This window comes from Cherax quadricarinatus, chromosome 81 (genome assembly GCF_038502225.1).
Source record: "Cherax quadricarinatus isolate ZL_2023a chromosome 81, ASM3850222v1, whole genome shotgun sequence".
In the NCBI taxonomy this organism is placed as follows: Eukaryota; Metazoa; Arthropoda; class Malacostraca; order Decapoda; family Parastacidae; genus Cherax; species Cherax quadricarinatus.
In genome coordinates this window covers 2,458,023-2,480,191 of record NC_091372.1, presented here as the reverse complement: position 1 = coordinate 2,480,191, position 22,169 = coordinate 2,458,023, and the positions used below count along the sequence as shown (strand labels likewise).

At 39.2% G+C, this 22,169-nt stretch overlaps 1 protein-coding gene across 1 annotated transcript in view; it reads right to left on the bottom strand.

The window, feature by feature from the left end:
- Positions 1-22,169, bottom strand: part of LOC128699781 (KICSTOR complex protein SZT2) — an 807,931-nt gene that overhangs the window by 658,744 nt on the left and 127,018 nt on the right. The window contains 2 exon segments of the mRNA XM_070102247.1: positions 488-592; positions 10,049-10,172. Coding sequence (XP_069958348.1) covers positions 488-592; positions 10,049-10,172 — 229 coding nt within the window.

Genomic DNA, 22,169 nt, shown 5'->3' with positions numbered 1-22,169 from the left:
GTAAGTCACATTGACTATACAGTGGACCCCCGCATAACGATTACCTCCGAATGCGACCAATTATGTAAGTGTATTTATGTAAGTGCGTTTGTACGTGTATGTTTGGGGGTCTGAAATGGACTAATCTACTTCACAATATTTCTTATGGGAACAAATTCGGTCAGTACTGGCACCTGAACATACTTCTGGAGTGAAAAAATATCGTTAACCGGGGGTCCACTGTACTGAGTTATCCTAGCAAAGTAATATTTTGTGAAGGGATTCAGGGAAGCCAGTTAGCCGGACCTGAGTCCTGAAGGCGTTAAGTACAGTGCCTGTGCTCTGAAGGAGAGGATGGGATATTTGCTGTTTGAAGGAACATCTAAACAGTCATATCTGTGTGCCTCTGGTAAGACAGTGTATGTGAATGATGGTGAATTTTTTTTTTTTTTTGGGTCATCCTGCCTCAGTGGGAGACAGCCAGTGTGTTAAAAAAATCAAATATTACCTGTGACTGTTGTCTGGCTGGAGGTAAAGATTTGCTGCGTTCAGTAAGCCCCATGCGTGATGGAAAGGTAAGTCCTTGAATCTTCTCCCGGATATGACCCACCAACTGTGAACAAATTAACACAAGTAAATACAACTATCTCCATGGGAAAGTGGAGAAGAACCCTTCCTCCATAAGCCATGGGTGTCATAAGAGGTGACTAAAATGTATAAATTATTAGATGTAAAAATTCCTACTTAATAACCCATGTCTTAAGTAGCTTAAGCATTAGTATTAGTCTGCCTGAACTGCACCACATGTTAGAGGCTTTCTTTTGTGCCTAACAAACTACAATAATGTATACTGCAGAAGAGAGGGAGACTATGTCCCAGTAAAAGTAGGTCTTAGACAGGGATGTGTAATGTCACCATGGTTGTTTAATATATTTATAGATGGGGTTGTAAAAGAAGTAAATGCTAGGGTGTTCGGGAGAGGGGTGGGATTAAATTATGGGGAATCAAATACAAAATGGGAATTGACACAGTTACTTTTTGCTGATGATACTGTGCTTATGGGAGATTCTGAAGAAAAACTGCAAAGGTGAGTTTGGGAGTGTGTGTAAAGGTAGAAAGTTGAAAGTGAACATAGAAAAAAGTAAGGTGATGAGGGTATCAAATGATTTAGATAAAGAAAAATTGGATATCAAATTGGGGAGGAAGAATATGGAAGAAGTGAATGTTTTCAGATACTTAGGAGTTGACGTGTCAGCGGATGGATTTATGAAGGATGAGGTTAATCATAGAATTGACGAGGGAAAAAAGGTGAGTGGTGCGTTGAGGTATATATGGAGTCAAAAAACGTTATCTATGGAGGCAAAGAAGGGAATGTATGAAAGTATAGTAGTACCAACACTCTTATATGGGTGTGAAGCTTGGGTGGTAAATGCAGCAGCGAGGAGACGGTTGGAAGCAGTGGAGATGTTCTGTTTAAGGGCAATGTGTTGTGTAAATATTATGCAAAAAATTCGGAGTGTGGAAATTAGGAAAAGGTGTGGAGTTAATAAAAGTATTAGTCAGAGGGCAGAAGAGGGGTTGTTGAGGTGGTTTGGTCATTTAGAGAGAATGGATCAAAGTAGAATGACATGGAAAGCATATAAATCTAAAGGGGAAGGAAGGCGGGGTAGGGGTCGTCCTCGAAAGGGTTGGAGAGAGGGGCTAAAGGAGGTTTTGTGGGTGAGGGGCTTGGACTTCCAGCAAATGTGCATGAGCGTGTTCGATAGGAGTGAATGGAGACGAATGGTATTTGGGACCTGACAATCTGTTGGAGTGTGAGCAGGGTAATATTTAGTGAAGGGATTCAGGGAAACCGGTTATTTTCATATAGCCGGACTTGAGTCCTGGAAATGGGAAGTACAATGCCTGCACTCTAAAGGAGGGGTTCGGGATATTAGCAGTTTGGAGGGATATGTTGTGTATCTTTATACGTATATGCTTCTAAACTGTTGTATTCTGAGCACCTCTGCAAAAACAGTGATAATGTGTGAGTGAGGTGAAAGTGTTTAATGATGATGAAAGTATTTTCTTCTTGGGGATTTTCTTTCTTTTTTAGGTCACCCTGCCTCGGTGGGTCACCCTGCCTCGGTGGGAGACGGCCGACTTGTTGAAAAAAAAGAAAATTATTATTATTATTATTATTTTTTTTTTTTTTTTTCAACAAGTCGGTCGTCTCCCACCGAGGCAGGGTGACCCAAAAAAAAGAAAGAAAATCCCCAAAAAGAAAATACTTTCATCATCATTCAACACTTTCACCACACTCACACATTATCACTGCTTTTGCAGAGGTGCTCAGAATACAACAGTTTAGAAGCATATACGTATAGAGATACACAACATATCCCTCCAAACTGCCAATATCCCAAACCCCTCCTTTAAAGTGCAGGCATTGTACTTCCCATTTCCAGGACTCAAGTCCGACTATATGAAAATAACCGGTTTCCCTGAATCCCTTCACTAAATATTACCCTGCTCACACTCCAACAGATCGTCAGGTCCCAAGTATCATTCGTCTCCATTCACTCCTATCTAACACGCTCATGCACGCTTGCTGGAAGTCCAAGCCCCTCACCCACAAAACCTCCTTTACCCCCTCTTTCCAACCCTTTCGAGGACGACCCCTACCCCTCTTTCCTTCCCCTATAGATTTATATGCTTTCCATGTCATTCTACTTTGATCCATTCTCTCTAAATGACCAAACCACCTCAACAACCCCTCTTCTGCCCTCTGACTAATGCTTTTATTAACTCCACACCTTCTCCTAATTTCCACACTCCGAATTTTCTGCATAATATTTACACCACACATTGCCCTTAGACAGGACATCTCCACTGCCTCCAACCGTCTCCTCACTGCTGCATTTACCACCCAAGCTTCACATCCATATAAGAGTGTTGGTACTACTATACTTTCATACATTCCCTTCTTTGCCTCCATAGATAACGTTTTTTGACTCCACATATACCTCAACGCACCACTCACCTTTTTTCCCTCATCAATTCTATGATTAACCTCATCCTTCATAAATCCATCCGCCGACACGTCAACTCCTAAGTATCTGAAAACATTCACTTCTTCCATACTCCTCCTCCCCAATTTGATATCCAATTTTTCTTTATCTAAATCATTTGATACCCTCATCACCTTACTCTTTTCTATGTTCACTTTCAACTTTCTACCTTTACACACATTCTCAAACTCATCCAAGAAAAACTTTTGTTTCTTCTTTTTTGGGTCAATCTGTCTTGGTGGGACACAGCTGATGTGTTAAAAAAAAAAAGTACAATTATCTGGAGGGGTGCCAAGGAAAAAGCCAAGGGAGGCTGAAAACCCCCAAAAAATTCCATCAGCCCCACAAGGTCCAAAATATAAACAATAACAATACCTCAATATAATTCAATTCAATTCAAAGTTTATTCTCTATAAGGATTACAATGCTGAGTTTCCAGAATTTGGTTATTGTGTGGTTTACATGTAGTAAAATAATAATTACAGAGTGTACCACTAGAACACGTAGCATGGCTAGGCATTTCGGGCAGACTTAGATTAAATCTTAAATTTAAAATATTACAAATTATGAGGTAAGCTGGTATTATGGCTAGGTGACTAAATACTAGTTTGTGAGTTTAGCAATGTGAATGCTTTTGTTTTGGCACAATACATAGTTTCAGTATTGGAGTATCACAGGCCAACTTATGACTAGTTAGGATTCATTATTTTAAGTTTGAGATTGAAATTTCTGTTTATGGTCAAATGGGTGAGTGAGTGTAAGTGTGAACCACCAGGTGGTATTCGTGTAATTAGTTGACAGGGTGTATCAGGGAGATAAGATGTTTTCTAATGGTAGTTTTGAAGGTGATGAATGTGTCTGCAGTTCTAGAGTTTTCAGGTAGGGTATTCCAGATTTTAGGGCCTTTGACATACATTGAATTTTTGTAAAGGTTTAGTCGGACACGGGGAATGTCATAGAGAGTTTGTGTCTGGTGTTATGCCTGTGGGTTCTGTCACAACTATCAAGAAAGCATTTTAGGTCAAGGTTAATATTGGAATTTAAGGTCCTGTAGATGTAGATTGCACAGTAGTAAGTGTGGATGTACTGAACAGGGAGTAAGTTTAGATCTATGAAGAGTGGGGGTGTGTTGCCAGGGATGGGATTTAGTGATTATTCTTACTGTGGCTTTTTGTTGGGTTATTACTGGCTTTAGGTGTGTTGCTGCAGTTGAACCCCAAGCATAGATAGCATAGGTGAGGTATGGATATATAAGTGAATGGTATAGTGTGAGAATGGCAGTTTGCGGCACATAGTATCGTATCTTGGAGAGGATCCCAACCGTTTTGGATACTTTTTTGGTTATGTGTTGGATATGGGTGCTGAAATTCAGGTTGTTGTCGAGGTATAGGCCTAGGAATTTGCCCTCATTATGTCTGGCAATTAGAGTGTTGTCGATCTTAATGTTAATTTGCACAACTCCTGCTCTGCTACCAAACATAATGTAGTAGGTTTTGTCAGTGTTAAGTGTAAGTTTATTGGCTGTCATCCAAGTCGATATTTTGATCAGCTCCTCGTTAACAATGGTGTTGAGGGTGGCAAGATTAGGAGAGATGACATAAGTCGTGTCATCAGCAAAGAGAATGGGGTTCAGGTGTTGAGATACATTTGGAAGATCATTGATGAATATGAGGAAGAGCAGGGGACCAAGGACACTTCCCTGCGGAACTCCAGTATCAAGTGGCCATGTTGTTGATGCTGTGTCTTTAATGGTGACATACTGATACCTATTAGTAAGGTAAGATTTGAAATATGCAAGTGCATGGCCTCTTATACCATAATGGTCAAGTTTGTGGAGTAGGATGCCGTGGTCTACTGTGTCGAAAGCTTTTCTTAGGTCAATAAAAATTCCTAGTGGATATTCCTTATTTTCCAATGCTGTGTAAAGCAGATCTAGCATTTTTATGATTGCATCATTAGTGCTTTTATTTTTCCTGAATCCAAATTGGCAGGGGTTGAGTATGTTTTGTGCCGTTATAAATGAATACAGTCTCCTGTGCACGAGTTTCTCAAAGATTTTGGATAGCAATGGTAAGTTTGATATTGGCCTATAGTTGTTTAAATCTGTAGGGTCACCAACTTTATGTATTGGTGTAACCCTTGCCGTCTTGAGTAGTTTCGGGAAGGTGCTAGTTTCTAGTGACTTGTTAAAAAGTAATGAGATAGCATGCGAGAGGACATGGGCCGCTCGCTTGTACAATAATGGTGGGACATGAGACAGATTCCCTTAGTTATTTTTAACCCTTAAATGGTCCAAAAGTATATATATACGTTCACTCGCGTAGCGCCCCAAATTTTTTGAGGAAAAAAAATCCTTTCTTTTAAAAAGAAAAAAAGAGCATATGGTTCCCAGGCATCCCCAATTATTTTAATATGGCACACAGTGAGTGCGCACACCCATTCTCTCAGGTCTAGGTGACTTAGGCTTATTGTGGCAATACTGAATGAATGACAAAGAAAACGTATATATACGTTTGGGGCGCTACGCGCATGAACGTATATATACGTTTGGACCGTTTAAGGGTTAAGTGACTTTATAATCTCGGTGACTTCTGTGGGCTCAGTTGGTGCAAGATAGAAGGAATTTGGGAAATTCCCATCTAGGTAGTCCCCGGCATGGGCATTGGTACGTGGGATTTTATTGGCGAGATTAGATCCTATGGTTGAGAAGAAGTCGTTTATCTTGTTAGCTGTGTCAGTGGGATGCAGTGGTGTTTCATTAGGTTTAGTTAAGACAATATTGTGGGTCCCTAGAATCTGGGAGAGTGTTTTCCAGGTCTTTTTTATATCTCCTCTTGTGTCAGTGAATCTGCTGGAGTAGTATAGTTGTTTGGCTTTCTTTATTACTTTGGTGAGGACTGATGAATAGTGTTTAAGAATATCTTTGTGTATTAAGCCCTGTCTATATTGCTTTTCATATTGGTGTTTCTTATCAATGGATTTCAGAATGGTGCTGGTTAGCCATGGGCAACCAAGCTGTTTGTTTGTGATCTGTTTCGTTTTTATAGGACAATGTTTGTTGTATAGTCTCAGTAATTTGTTAAGAAAAATGTCTGTCCAGTCATCAATACCATTGGCCTTGGAGAATTCTGTAGGCCAGTCAACAGTCTTTAGGTCAGCTGTGAACTTCCTTATTGAGGCCTCGTCATGGAGTCTAAATGAAACTTTGTTGTATTCAAGTGGTGGTTTACTAATGTTTGTCAAGATAAAGGTAGGGTAGTGGTCTGTAGTGCTATCTGTGATTATCCCTGATTTAAGGGGGGCTAGTATATTGGTCCATATGTGGTCTATTATAATTGCACTTGTCTCAGTGAGCCTGGTTGGTTTAGTTATTGTTGGTATGAGAAGTGTGTTGTTCATATTGTTGATGAAATCAGTTACAGGCTGATCATCTAGTAGGCCAAGGTTGATGTTGAGGTCTCCCCCTAAGAGAAGGTGGTGCTTGTTCATTTGTCTGTTTGTTATTAGTGTCTTTAATTTCTCACTGAAATTTGGGATGTTTGTGTGGAGTATCCAGTAAATGGCACCGATTGTTATAGGTGTCTTAAGATTTTTACAGTAAAATTAGCAAAAATGTATTCCTCATATTCATCACTAAAGCAAGTGGTGCTAATACAAGATAATTGGTTAGAATAATAGATTGCAATACCACCTCCAACTTGGTATGGTCTGCAGTTGTGGATTGCTGTGTATCCTGGTAGAGGGTAGATATCTATTGTGTCCTGCTTAAGCCAGGTCTCAGTAAGAATAATGCAGGAGAAGGGTATCTTTAGTGATTCAAGGAGTGCCAGGAGGCCATCATAGTGTTTGCTTAAGGACCTGATGTTGTAGTTAAGTACTGATAGACTTTTAGCATTGTTTAGGATAGTGCTGGCTTGTGATGCTGTGTAGTAAAGGCAGTTACTTTCCAATAGGTTTTGATTGGGTGTCAGATTATGGAGGTTTAGATCAGGGTCAACGTGATCAACCATCTTCTAGGTTTAAATTATGGTTATTTATATCCTGAGTTGTGTGTTGAGTTCTAGTACTGATATCTGTAGTGGTGGGAAGTTTGGACAAGTATATAGCTAAAGCATTTTGGTCATATAGAGTATAGTCACTAATACACATAATGAAGTTGGTGTTGTCTATGTGTTGTGCTGGAATGAGCTAAAGTACAACTAGGTATAAACTAATAATATAAAAATACAAATTAAAAATAGCACAAGACTCTCACTTGTAATTGCACTAAGGTCTAATATAATGACTTTGGTATAGTCTATGTATTGAGCTAGAATGAGCTATAGTACAACTAGGTTTAATCTAATCATATTGGTCTAGCCTCCTTCTTCCAAGCAGATTGCCACACCAGAGTTCTACCTCTATAAAACTTCTGGAACTGCCCCTGACAAATATATACAGTAAAAGCTCTCTTATAAAGCTACTCTGTATATTTTTTTTTTTTTTTATTATCACACTGGCCGATTCCCACCAAGGCAGGGTGGCCCGAAAAAGAAAAACTTTCACCATCATTCACTCCATCACTGTCTTGCCAGAAGGGTGCTTTACACTACAGTTTTTAAACTGCAACATTAACACCCCTCCTTCAGAGTGCAGGCACTGTACTTCCCATCTCCAGGACTCAAGTCCGGCCTGCCGGTTTCCCTGAATCCCTTCATAAATGTTACTTTGCTCACACTCCAACAGCACGTCAAGTATTAAAAACCATTTGTCTCCATTCACTCCTATCAAACACGCTCACGCATGCCTGCTGGAAGTCCAAGCCCCTCGCACACAAAACCTCCTTTACCCCCTCCCTCCAACCCTTCCTAGGCCGACCCCTACCCCGCCTTCCTTCCACTACAGACTGATACACTCTTGAAGTTATTCTGTTTCGCTCCATTCTCTCTACATGTCCGAACCACCTCAACAACCCTTCCTCAGCCCTCTGGACAACAGTTTTGGTAATCCCGCACCTCCTCCTAACTTCCAAACTACGAATTCTCTGCATTATATTCACACCACACATTGCCCTCAGACATGACATCTCCACTGCCTCCAGCCTTCTCCTCGCTGCAACATTCATCACCCATGCTTCACACCCATATAAGAGCGTTGGTAAAACTATACTCTCATACATTCCCCTCTTTGCCTCCAAGGACAAAGTTCTCTGTCTCCACAGACTCCTAAGTGCACCACTCACTCTTTTTCCCTCATCAATTCTATGATTCACCTCATCTTTCATAGACCCATCCGCTGACACGTCCACTCCCAAATATCTGAATACGTTCACCTCCTCCATACTCTCTCCCTCCAATCTGATATTCAATCTTTCATCACCTAATCTTTTTGTTATCCTCATAACCTTACTCTTTCCTGTATTCACCTGTCTACTCTGTATAGGATGATTTAATGCAAATGCAACTGAAAATGTTAATCTAAAACTGAACAGCACATACTATGAAAGCCATCCCGTGCTAAATTCCATTTTTGGATGCAGTTTTTCAATCATATTTACAGAACCATCACACTAAATAGAGGTTAAAAAAAAAAAAAATACCACGGGCAGGGATAGAGCCCACGATCAGAGAGTTTTATGATTCTCTGATAGTGGATTCTATCCCCGCCCGTGGTATGGTTTGTTTGCAATCATGTCATTATGATTTCATGAGTCAAATAGAGGCTAATGTGAGAGCTTACTAATTCTATATACACCAAAGGAGGGAAGAAACAAGAGAGAATATGATCACAACATACAAAATTTTACAGAGCAGAGAATGTTAAGAGGCTATCCTTATTTACTAAGGATAGGTTCTTAACCAGATGTATTATAATACGAGGCCATTGTTGCCAAATTACCCACCAAAATCAGCTACTGGGGTATTAAGAAAAATTTCACCAATGTAAGAGAAGTGATTATGGTACAAAGTGCAGAGCAATGGCACAGAAACATAGTCTATACAAGGGTTCACAGAAGCATAGTTCAAATAGGGGTTCACAGAAGCATAGTTCATACAGGGGTTCACAGAAGCATAGTTCATACAGGGGTTCACAGAAGCATAGTTTATACAGGGGTTCACAGAAGCATAGTTCATACAGGGGTTCACAGAAGCATAGTTCATACAGGGGTTCACAGAAGCGTAGTTCATACAGGGGTTCACAGAAGCATAGTTCATACAGGGGTTCACAGAAGCATAGTTCATACAGGGGTTCACAGAAGCATAGTTCATACAGGAGTTCAGGGAAGCATAGTTCATACAGGGGGTTCAGGAAAGCATAGTTTATACAGGGGTTCAGGGAAGCATAGTTCATACAGGGGTTCACAGAAGCATAGTTCATACAGGGGTTCACAGAAGCATAATTCATACAGGGGTTCACAGAAGTATAATTCATACAGGGGTTCACAGAAGCATAGTTCATACAGGGATTCACAGAAGCATAGTTCATACAGTGGTTCACAGAAGCATAGTTCATACAGTGGTTCACAGAAGCATAGTTCATACAGGGGTTCACAGAAGTATAATTCATACAGGGGTTCACAGAAGCATAGTTCATACAGGGGTTCACAGAAGCATGATTCATACAGGGGTTCACAGAAGCATAGTTCATACAGTGGTTCACAGAAGCATAGTTCATACAGGAGTTCACAGAAGTATAATTCATACAGGGGTTCACAGAAGCATAGTTCATACAATGGTTCAAAGAAGCATAGTTCATACAGGGGTTCACAGAAGCACAGTTCATACAGGGGTTCACAGAAGCATAGTTCATACAGTGGTTCACAGAAGCATAGTTCATACAGGGGTTCACAGAAGCATAGTTCATACAGAGGTTCACAGAAGCATAGTCCAACCACATTCATGTAACACACAAGGGGTAAGATTTTTGCGTACATACAAAAACTCAAAATAATATTGGTTTCAAATTTTGATTCACAGTATCAGAAAGATTAGCACTTCATAAATGACACAGGATGAATAATGTTAATGCCACTCACTCACCTGATTCCTAATGTGTCCAGGTGTTCCACCAAGAAAAGCCAACCTAATAACTAGACATGGTGGAGGCTTAGAAGTGATTCGCACCACAAAGAATGATACCGGTGTCTTTTCTTTATCGCATTCCCTGGAAAATAAGGAGTTACATTAGTTCTCTCTTTTATCTCCTTCCCTGGACAAAGAGGGGTTACGTTAGTTCTCTCTTTTATCTCCTTCCCTGGACAAAGAGGGGTTACGTTAGTTCTCTCTTTTATCTCCTTCCCTGGACAAAGAGGGGTTACGTTAGTTCTCTTTTTAACATATTGGCTGTCTCCCAGAGGTAGGATGCCCCAGAAAAGAGGTAACATTCACTGTCATTCATTCAATTACCATCTTATCAGAAGCATGCTGACACTGCAGTTTAGATGACCCTCTGAACTGCATCACTACCACCCTCCTTCAGTGTACAGGCACTGTACAGTGAACCCCCAACTTTTGGCCGGTGCGGAAATTGTACAATTCAGATTTCGAGCGCTTTTTTTGGTGAAATTTCCCCACGGGTTTCGTACATCCGCTCAGAAATCGTTGGTACCAGACGCATCTGCCCGGGCCGCTCATACGTTCATGACTCACTCTTGGGCACATTAAATGTCTTATTTTACATAAATATGTATAGACATTTTCATTAATCCATCTAAGATATTTTCTTCATAATTATATAACAAGGTAGTAGGTTGGTAGACAGCAACCACCCAGGGAGGTACTACCGTCCTGTGGTAGTAGGTTGGTAGACAGCAACCACCCAGGGAGGTACTACCGTCCTGTGGTAGTAGGTTGGTAAACAGCAACCACCCAGGGAGGTACTACCGTCCTGCCAAGTGAGTGTAAAACAGAAGCCTGAAATTGTTTTACATGATGGTAGGATTGCTGGTGTCTTTTTTCTGTCTCATAAACATGCAAGATTTCAGGTACATCTTGCTACTTCTACTTACACTTAGGTCACACTACACATACATGTACAAGCATATATATACATACCCCTCTGAGTTTTCTTCTATTTTCTTTCTAGTTCTTGTTCTTGTTTATTTCCTCTTATCTCCATGGGGAAGTGGAACAGAATTCTTCCTCCGTAAGCCATGCGTGTTATAAGAGGCGACTAAAATGCCGGGAGCAAGGGGCTAGTAACCCCTTCTCCCGTATAAATTACTAAATTTAAAAAGAGAAACCTTTGTTTTTCTTTTTGGGCCACCCTGCCTTGGTGGGATACGGCTGGTTTGTTGAAAGAAGAAGAAGAAGAATTATATAAGAAACATGTTACATAGAATATAAACAAGCAAAGTTTACATGCAATGTATGTCTAATAATAATCACTCTTGGGCACATTAAATGTCTTATTTTATGTTAATAAAGACATTTTCATTAATCCATCTATGATATTTTCTTCAAAATTATGTAAGAAACACGTTACATAGCATATAAACATGTCTTTGTAACTCATTCGCTCAGTGTCCCTCTAGTCTTAACGCCATAGTAATACTAACAGTACATAATAATAATCACTCTTGGGCACATTAACCCTTTGGGGGTCGACAGGTCCTCTCAGCAACTTGTTCTCAGGGTTGACCAAATTTCAAAAAAAAAAAAAAAAAAAAAAAAATTCTTATGAAAAGATAGAGAATCTTTTCCCGATCATAATGACACCAAAAGTATGAAATTTGATGGAAAACTTACGGAATTATCCTCTCGCAAAGTTAGCGGTCTCGACGATGTTTACGCATCGGCGATTTTGCCCACTTTGAGCCCTATTTCCGGCCAATTCCAGTATACTAGTCGACAAAAATCATAACTACTTAGCTAAAACTCCATTTTTTCTATCGAATGAGTACAAGAAAGCACCCATTTACCAATTTCAACTATCCAATAAAGTGGTTAGAATTTAGCAATTTTGCCAATTTCACACAAATTTCAAAAGATGCCAATTTCCGAATAGGGTCCAGAATAAACAAGAAAGACATTCGTTAGTCACATCCCCAGGCCCCTCTTATATTTCTTTAACTTTCAACTTCAAATTTTTTTCTTACAAATGAAATAAAATTTACTGTTATGCAGACTACTGCATTAGTGTAGAAATGGTATAAATAATATCAGCACACTTGTGAAAGAATATTAGACTCACCAGTTGATGTGTATTGGATGCTTGGCATGATTTGTTTACTTTTGAACTTTGGTAAAAATCGAACATTTCTGCTAATTTGAGCTCAATTTCAAGGTACTTTTCATTGTATAACCAGTCAAAATCATCTCAATTTCTGTCATATGTCTTCCATTCTATAAAATGAGACCAAGAAAACTAGAATACAACAATAAATACCATGTGAAAATACAGTGCAAAGTCGCTGTTTTAATCCAAAAATATGGTCAAATTTTTTTTTCTCATTGCGCACTGTGTGCTGCAAAATTTTTTTTATACTATGCACACTGACCACATAGACCCATTCTTTCATATGTAGGCCTACCAGCTTTCTCTCACTAGATTTGAGGGGGCTAGAATTTAGGCGTACTAGTACGTCAAAAACCATGGGTCGTAAGACGTACTAGTACGTCCGAAACCCCCAAAGGGTTAATTGTCTTATTTTATGTTAATACACACATTTTCATTAATCCGTCTATGATATTTTCTTCAAAAATTATAAAAACATAGCATATAAACATGCAATGTTTATATGCTATTCAGGGGTGGTAGTTGGTGGAAGGAAAACATTATGTTTTCTCTGATCCAGCTTCAGAGAAAAAGTGTATGAATCTGTGTTGGCCCAGTAACTGCCCTTAATGGTACATAAGGCATGAATTATTCATTACTTCTCCCTTTGTTTATGATGGCATCTAAAGGTAGCTGTTAGAAATGATAAAACTCAGTGAACATGTTATGTCAATGGTAATAATATGGCTGTAGGCCACAGTGTATGTAGCCGGTAGGTATATACCTGGGATGTAGGCCTTCTGGGACTACAAATAAATACTACTCACCTTATTATCAACGCACTAAAAAACAAGGCAGGAGATTTAAATACCTTACCACCCTTTATATACAAAAAAGTGTCACAAGTGCTATCACCAATCATTGCAACACTCTTTAACAAATCCATTGAATCCTCCACCTTCCCTACAGTACTCAAAATAGCAAGGGTCACCCCGATCCACAAAGGAGGAGACCAAACAGAGTTGAATAACTATAGGCCAATATCCAACTTACACCCTCTCTCAAAAATCTTCGAAAAATTAATTCATAAACGAATCTACTCCTACCTTATCTCCCAAAACATACTCAACCCCTGCCAATTTGGATTCAGGCCTAATAAAAATACTAATGATGCTATTATACACATGCTAGAACATATATACACTGCAATAGAGAAAAAAGAAGTCCCACTGGGGATCTTCATTGACTTACGTAAAGCTTTTGATACAGTTGACCATGACTTGCTCCACGTAAAATTGTCACACTATGGTATAAGAGGGCACTCCCTCAACTACCTCAAGTCATACCTCAGCAACAGAAGCCAATATGTGTACGCAAATGGGGCAAACTCTTCTGCACAACCAATTACAGTTGGTGTCCCACAGGGAAGTGTCCTTGGCCCTCTTCTCTTTCTCCTATACATAAATGACCTACCAAATGCTTCTCAATTACTCAAACCCACACTATTTGCTGATGACACAACATACGTCTTCTCCCACCCGAGCCCAGTCACGCTAGCCAATACTGTAAATACCGAATTACAGAAAATATCTACCTGGATGAGTACTAACAAACTTACACTAAACATTGACAAAACCTACTTCATTCAGTTTGGTAACAGAGCTACAGATGTCCCTCTTAACATAATGATAAACGGATCACCTATCACAAAGCTAACAGAGGGAAAATTCTTAGGAATCCACCTTGATAATAGACTCAAATTTCATACACATATACAACAAATTTCTAAGAAAATTTCCAAGACTGTAGGCATACTATCGAAGATACGGTACTATGCTCCACAGTCAGCCCTCCTGGCCCTATATCACTCTCTTATTTACCCCTATCTCACCTATGGAATTTGTGCATGGGGCTCAACAACAAGTAACCATCTCAGACCACTAATTACCCAACAAAAGGCTGCAGTTAGAATGATAACAAATTCTCACTACAGGCAGCACACTCCACCAATATTCAATACACTCAACCTACTCACCATACAAAACATCCATACTTATTACTGCACCTATTACATACATAGAACACTCAACTCTGATATTAACCCTCCCCTCAAACATCTTCTTGCCAACCTCAACAGAACACATGACCATAACACAAGGCACAGATCACTCTTTGATATTCCTCGTGTCCATCTCACGCTATGCAAAAACTCAATGCACATAAAAGGCCCTAAAATCTGGAATTCATTACCTGTAAATATAAAAGAAACACTACCTGTTTATAAATTCAAGTCTCTTCTCAAAGATCACTTACTCACCCAAAACCAAATAAATACTGAATAACTGAACCTTATAAATTGTATATCTTAAATGTTTCTCACAATTATATCACATAAATGTTAAACCTAAAACCCAATCTAACTTTATTATTTTTTAAATACACTACCTAACAGAATACTCCATTCTACTGAATTTATAACAATGCATGCAACCATATGACCTGTCTTTGTAATACTCACTTGTGCTTTATAGTAATCAGTTTACATTAATGTTTTTCACTGATTTCATCATTGCTTAGTTAATCTTAAGTTAATTTTAAGCCAGCCCGTAATGCTATGCATAGTATAAGTGGCTTTGGCATGCTGCTCTTATCTGTATTTTTTTTTTTTTGTACCTCTGTAAGTGTGCTCAAATTATAAATAAATAAATAAATAAATAAACAAGAGTCTTCAATAAAGGCATGTAATGTTCATTTATCATAAAAATTAGTCAGTTGCATTTATTTCTCACTGATTTCTGTATGTAAAACTATGGTTATTCTCTACAAAATTTATTTTTGTTAATATTTTTGGGTGTCTGGAATGAATTAATTGGATTTACATTATTTCTTATGGGAAATATTACTTTGGTTTTTGGCCATTTCGGATTTCGGCCAACCTTCTGGAATAGATTAATATGAAATCCGGGGGTCTACTGTACTTCCCGCCTCCAGGACTTATGTCTGGTTGACCAGACTTGAGTAAACAGTCATACACAACCTCACAGATGTTTTTAATGTGGTCTGCTTCGTATACTACTGTACTGTACAGTTATCCTCTTAACTCATTCTGATTATATTTCATTGCTAATTAAAAAAATTGTAAATTTATATGATCTCACTTTTTCCTTTCCACAAAAACACAGTTACTGGAAAAAGTTCATCAATACTATGTGTACTTTACACATTTCAGATGTGGCAAGTTATTTGCTAAATCTGTTCTTCAACACTAAGTGCTTAATTGTCCACTTATTGAGGAATATAGAGATAGGCAGTATAATAACCTATGTGACATGTCAAGATATGTTATTAATGAATATAATTCTTTCTTTCTTTCAACACACTGGCCATATCCCACCAAGGCAGGGTGGCCCAAAAAGAAAAACGAAATTTTCTCTTTTAAATTTAGTAATTTATATGAGAGAAGGGGTTACTAGCCCCTTGCTCCCGGCATTTTAGTCGCCTCTTACAACACGCATGGCTTACGGAGGAAGAATTCTGTTCCACTTCCCCATGGAGATAAGAGGAAATAAACAAGAACAAGAACTAGAAAGAAAATAGAAGAATACCCAGAGAGGTGTGTATATATACACTTGTACGTGTATGTGTAGTGTGACCTAAGTGTAAGTAGAAGTAGCAAGACATACCTGAAATCTTGCATGTTTATGAGACAGACAAAAGACACCAGCAATCCTACCATCATGTAAAACAATTACAGGTTTTCGTTTTACACTCACTTGGCAGGACGGTAGTACCTCCCTGGGCGGTTGCTGTTTACCAACCTACTACCTAGGATGAATATAATATACCGGATATATTAAGCAAATGTCCTAAATTTGCTTTTAACAAATAAGTGAACTGTGGATATAAATCTAAATGTACTCCTATTAACTCCTTTTGGGGCCATCCCTTGGACTTTAGTGTATTCACAGGATACATAGGATACACAGGATGGATATGGGGTGCACAATAAACTAGCCACTTTGGTGGTAAAATCTGAATTACCTTCCTTATTACAGTACTTGCATCAGCTTTGAAACTTTCTACACACAGAAGGTTCCCCACATACACACAAGTTACATTCCTGGATTTTCAACTTGCAAACAAACTGTTGGCACAGAAAATAATATGTAAATGATACTTACATTTCACAGATATGTGTACTATGGCTGAGAGATTGTAAAATACTAACTGCCTCCAAAGTGCCACATTTTAAAGTGCAAACGTAACTTGGGGCAGTTGTATGTTGACAGGACCCCTATATGAGTATTGTTCAATATTTTTATTTGACCTCTCCTCTTGTTTGCAATCTTAACATTTAGCATCCCAGATTATGAAGGAACAAGCATCAAACAATATGTATAATGTACAAACAATAACAAAACCTAAAATCATTTCTGCACTTGTCAAAAACTGAAAAACAATATTCACCAAAAATAAATGAGTCCTTTAAGAAATCTGTTTTTTCTCTATGAAGTAAGGGCATGCATGAACATATGTTGCAGTATGCTGTACATCTTTTCCAGCTACTGTTCAGACTTATGTTGAATATTTTAATGATCAAGCTCTGTATGTTTGTTTAAGAGTCTGAGATGTAGATGTTATAAAGTCAAGACAAAGACAGGAACTAGGGATTAATATCACCCAGAACTTTTCATGTATAACACATAAACAGGAACACTTCAGTGACATATACAAGGTTGAAAAAAAAACAAAAAAATTTCAAACACATTAATGAGGAATCCTTGAGACTACTGTGTACCACATACATTTTTTTTTTTTTCAACAAGTCGACCGTCTCCCACCGAGGCAGGCTGACCCACCGAGGCAGGGTGACCCCAAAAAAAAAGAAAGAAAATCCCCAAAAAGAAAATACTTTCATCATCATTCAACACTTTCACCACACTCGCACATTATCACTGTTTTTGCAGAGGTGCTCAGAATACAACAGTTTAGAAGCATACACATATAAAGATACACAACATATCCCTCCAAACTGCCCATATCCCAAACCCCTCCTTTAAAGTGCAGGCATTGTACTTCCCATTTCCAGGACTCAAGTCCAACTATATGAAAATAACCGGTTTCCCTGAATCCCTTCACTAAATATTACCCTGCTCACACTCCAACAGATCGTCAGGTCCCAAGTACCATTCATCTCCATTCTACAATAAGTGTCAGGGGCCCAAGACTGTTCAACTGCCTCCCAGCATACAAAAGGGGGATTACCAACAGACCCCTGGCAGTCTTCAAGCTGGCACTGGACAAGCACCTAAAGTCGGTTCCTGACCAGCCGGGCTGTGGCTCGTACGTTGGTTTGCGTGCAGCCAGCAGAAACAGCCTGGTTGATCAGGTTCTGATCCACCAGGAGGCCTGGTCACAGACCGGGCCGCGGGGGCGTTGACCCCCGGAACTCTCTCCAGGTAAACAACAGGTAATTCACTCCTATCTAACACGCTCACGCGCTTGCTAGAAGTCCAAGCCCCTTGCCCACAAAACCTCCTTTACCCCCTCTCTCCAACCCTTTCGAGGACGACCCCTACCCCGCCTTCCTTCCCCTATAGATTTATATGCTTTCCATGTCATTCTACTTTGATCCATTCTCTCTTAATGACCAAACCACCTCAACAACCCCTCTTCTGCCCTCTAACTAATACTTTTATTAACTCCACACCTTTTCCTAATTTCCACACTCCGAATTTTCTGCATAATATTTACACCACACATTGCCCTTAAACAGGACATCTTCACTGCCTCCAACCGTCTCCTTGCTGCTGCATTTACCACCCAAGCTTCACACCCATATAAGAGTGTTGGTACTACTATACTTTCATACATTCCCTTCTTCGCCTCCATAGATAACGTTTTTTGACTCCACATATACCTCAACGCACCACTCACCTTTTTCCCCTCATCAATTCTATGATTAACCTCATCCTTCATAAATCCATCCGCCGACACGTCAACTCCCAAGTATCTGAAAACATTCACTTCTTCCATACTCCTCCTCCCCAATTTAATATCCAATTTTTCTTTATCTAAATCATTTGACACCCTCATCACCTTACTCTTTTCTATGTTCACTTTCAACTTTCTACCTTTACACACATTCCCAAACTCATCCACTAACCTTTGCAATTTTTCTTTAGAATCTCCCATAAGCACAGTATCATCAGCAAAAAGTAACTGTGTCAATTCCCATTTTGAATTTGATTCCCCAAAATTTAATCCCACCCCTCTCCCGAACACCCTAGCATTTACTTCCTTTACAACCCCATCTATAAATATATTAAACAACCATGGTGACATTACACATCCCTGTCTAAGACCTACTTTTACCGGGAAGTAGTCTCCCTCTCTTCTACACACCCTAACCTGAGCCTCACTATCCTCATAAAAACTCTTTACAGCATTTAATAACTTACCACCTATTCCATATACTTGCAACATCTGCCACATTGCTCCTCTATCCACTCTATCATATGCCTTTTCTAAATCCATAAATGCAATAAAAACTTCCCTACCTTTATCTAAATACTGTTCACATATATGCTTCAATGTAAACACTTGATCTACACATCCCCTACCCACTCTGAAACCTCCTTGCTCATCCGCAATCCTACATTCTGTCTTACCTCTAATTCTTTCAATTATAACCCTACCGTACACTTTTCCTGGTATACTCAGTAAACTTATTCCTCTTTAATTTTTACAGTCTCCTTTGTCCCCTTTCCCTTTATATAAAGGGACTATACATGCTCTCCGCCAATCCCTAGGTACCTTCCCCTCTTTCATACATTTATTAAACAAAAGTACCAACCACTCCAACACTATATCTCCCCCTGCTTTTAACATTTCTGTCATGATCCCATCAGTTCCAGCTGCTTTACCCCCTTTCATTTTACGTAATGCCTCACGTACCTCCCCCACACTTACATTTTCATTAAAATTTCTTGACAGTGCCTCTCCCACTCTATCATCTGCTCTCCTTTTGCACTCTCTCACCACTCTCTTTACCATTCTTTTACTCTCCATATACTCTGCTCTTCTTATAACACTTCTGCTTTGTAAAAACCTCTCATAAGCTACCTTTTTCTCTTTTATCACACCCTTTACTTCATCATTCCACCAATCACTCCTCTTTCCTCCTGCCCCCACCCTCCTATAACCACAAACTTCTGCCCCACATTCTAATACTGCATTTTTAAAACTATTCCAACCCTCTTCAACCCCCCCACTACTCATCTTTGCACTAGCCCACCTTTCTGCCAATAGTTGCTTATATCTCATCCGAACTTCCTCCTCCCTTAGTTTATACACTTTCACCTCCCTCTTACTTGTTGTTGCCACCTTCCTCTTTTCCCATCTACCTCTTACTCTAACTGTAGCTACAACTAAATAATGATCCGATATATCAGTTGCCCCTCTATAAACATGTACATCCTGGAGCCTACCCATCAACCTTTTATCCACCAATACATAATCTAATAAACTACTTTCATTACGTGCTACATCATACCTTGTATATTTATTTATCCTCTTTTTCATAAAATATGTATTACTTATTACCAAATCTCTTTCTACACATAGCTCAATTAAAGGCTCACCATTTACATTTACCCCTGGCACCCCAAATTTACCTACTACTCCCTCCATAACATTTTTACCCACTTTAGCATTGAAATCCCCAACCACCATTACTCTCACACTTGATTCAAAACTCCCCATGCATTCACTCAACATTTCCCAAAATCTCTCTCTCTCCTCTACACTTCTCTCTTCTCCAGGTGCATACACGCTTATTATAACCCACTTTTCACATCCAATCTTTATTTTACTCCACATAATCCTTGAATTAATACATTTATAGTCCCTCTTTTCCTGCCATAGCTTATCCTTCAACATTATTGCTACTCCTTCTTTAGCTCTAACTCTATTTGAAACCCCTGACCTAATCCCATTTATTCCTCTTCACTGAAACTCTCCCACCCCCTTCAGCTTTGTTTCACTTAAAGCCAGGACATCCAGCTTCTTCTCATTCATAACATCCACAATCATCTCTTTCTTATCATCTGCACAACATCCATGCACATTCAGACTTCCCACTTTGACAATTTTCTTCTTCTTATTCTTTTTAGTAATCTTTACAGGAAAAGGGGTTACTAGCCCATTGTTCCCGGCATTTTAGTTGACTTTTACAACAAGCATGGCTTACGGAGGAAAGATTCTTATTCCACTTCCCCATAACATAACCACCAACATTACAGTATGTACTGCCAGCATCAAGTACTCATTATATTAAATACATAAATAACTTGAGCAAGTCATAGCTATTATTCATAAAAAAAAGCAATGCCTCAAGTTAGCACTAGATGCCACTTCTAATGCTAACCTTCATCTTTTTATGACACTGCTCATAATATATATATTCTTAATAATTTTACAAATAACTTACCTATCCTAGGTAGTAAGTTGGTAGACAGCAACCACCCAGGGAGGTACTACCATCCTGCCAGGCGAGTGCAAAACGTAAGCCTGTAATTGTTTTACATGATGGTAGGATTGCTGGTGTCTTTTATCTGTCCCATAAACATTTAAGATTTCAGGTATGTCTTGTTACTTCTACTTACACTTAGGTCACATTACACTTGCATGTACATGCAAATACAGTGAAACCTCTACTTACGAGCTTAATCCGTTCCATGACCTTGCTTGTATCCCGTTTTACTCATATAAGTCAATTTTCCTCATTTAAATTAACTGAAATGCAATTAATCCATTCCAGCTCTCAGGAGGCACGACAAAGTACTTCAATATTTTGCTAATTTCAACTCTACAGCTTATCTATCAAAATTCAACTAATATGACATAATAAACAATATAAATAACAAAGAAACCTGATATATATTCTAGAATAAATAAAATACTATGTCATTATGTGAGAAGGTGGAGGCAGCCATATCTGCTCCTGCAGTGTTGTGGTATTCACTGCCATCTAGTGACAGCCTTTTGAAGCTGTCTATTATTATAATCATCATTATACTAGTACGTTATTATTGTATGTACATGTATCATTTTTTATTTATTTTTTTTTTCAACAAGTCGGCCGTCTCCCACTGAGGCAGGGTGACCCAAAAAAGAAAGAAAATCCCCAAAAAGAAAATGCTTTCATCATCATTCAACACTTTCACCACACTCACACATAATCACTGTTTTCGCAGAGGGGTTCAGAATACAACAGTTTAGAAGCATATACATATAAAGATACACAACATATCCCTCCAAACTGCCAATATCCCAAACCCCTCCTTTAAAGTGCAGGCATTGTACTTCCCATTTCCAGGACTCAAGTCCGACTATATGAAAATAACCGGTTTCCCTGAATCCCTTCACTAAATATTACCCTGCTCACACTCCAACAGATCGTCAGGTCACAAGTACCATTCGTCTCCATTCACTCCTATCTAACACGCACACGCACGCTTGCTGGAAGTCCAAGCCCCTTGCCCACAAAACCTCCTTTACCCCCTCTCTCCAACCCTTTCGAGGACAACCCCTACCTCGCCTTCCTTCCCCTATAGATTTATATGCTTTCCATGTCATTCTACTTTGATCCATTCTCTCTAAATGACCAAACCACGTCAACAACCCCTCTTCTGCCCTCTGACTAATACTTTTATTAACTCCACACCTTTTCCTAATTACCACACTCCGAATTTTCTGCATAATATTTACACCACACATTGCCCTTAGACAGGACATCTCCACTGCCTCCAACCGTCTCCTCGCTGCTGCATTTACCACCAAAGCTTCACACCCATATAAGAGTGTTGGTACTACTATACTTTCATACATTCCCTTCTTTGCCTCCACAGATAACGTTTTTTGACTCCACATATACCTCAATGC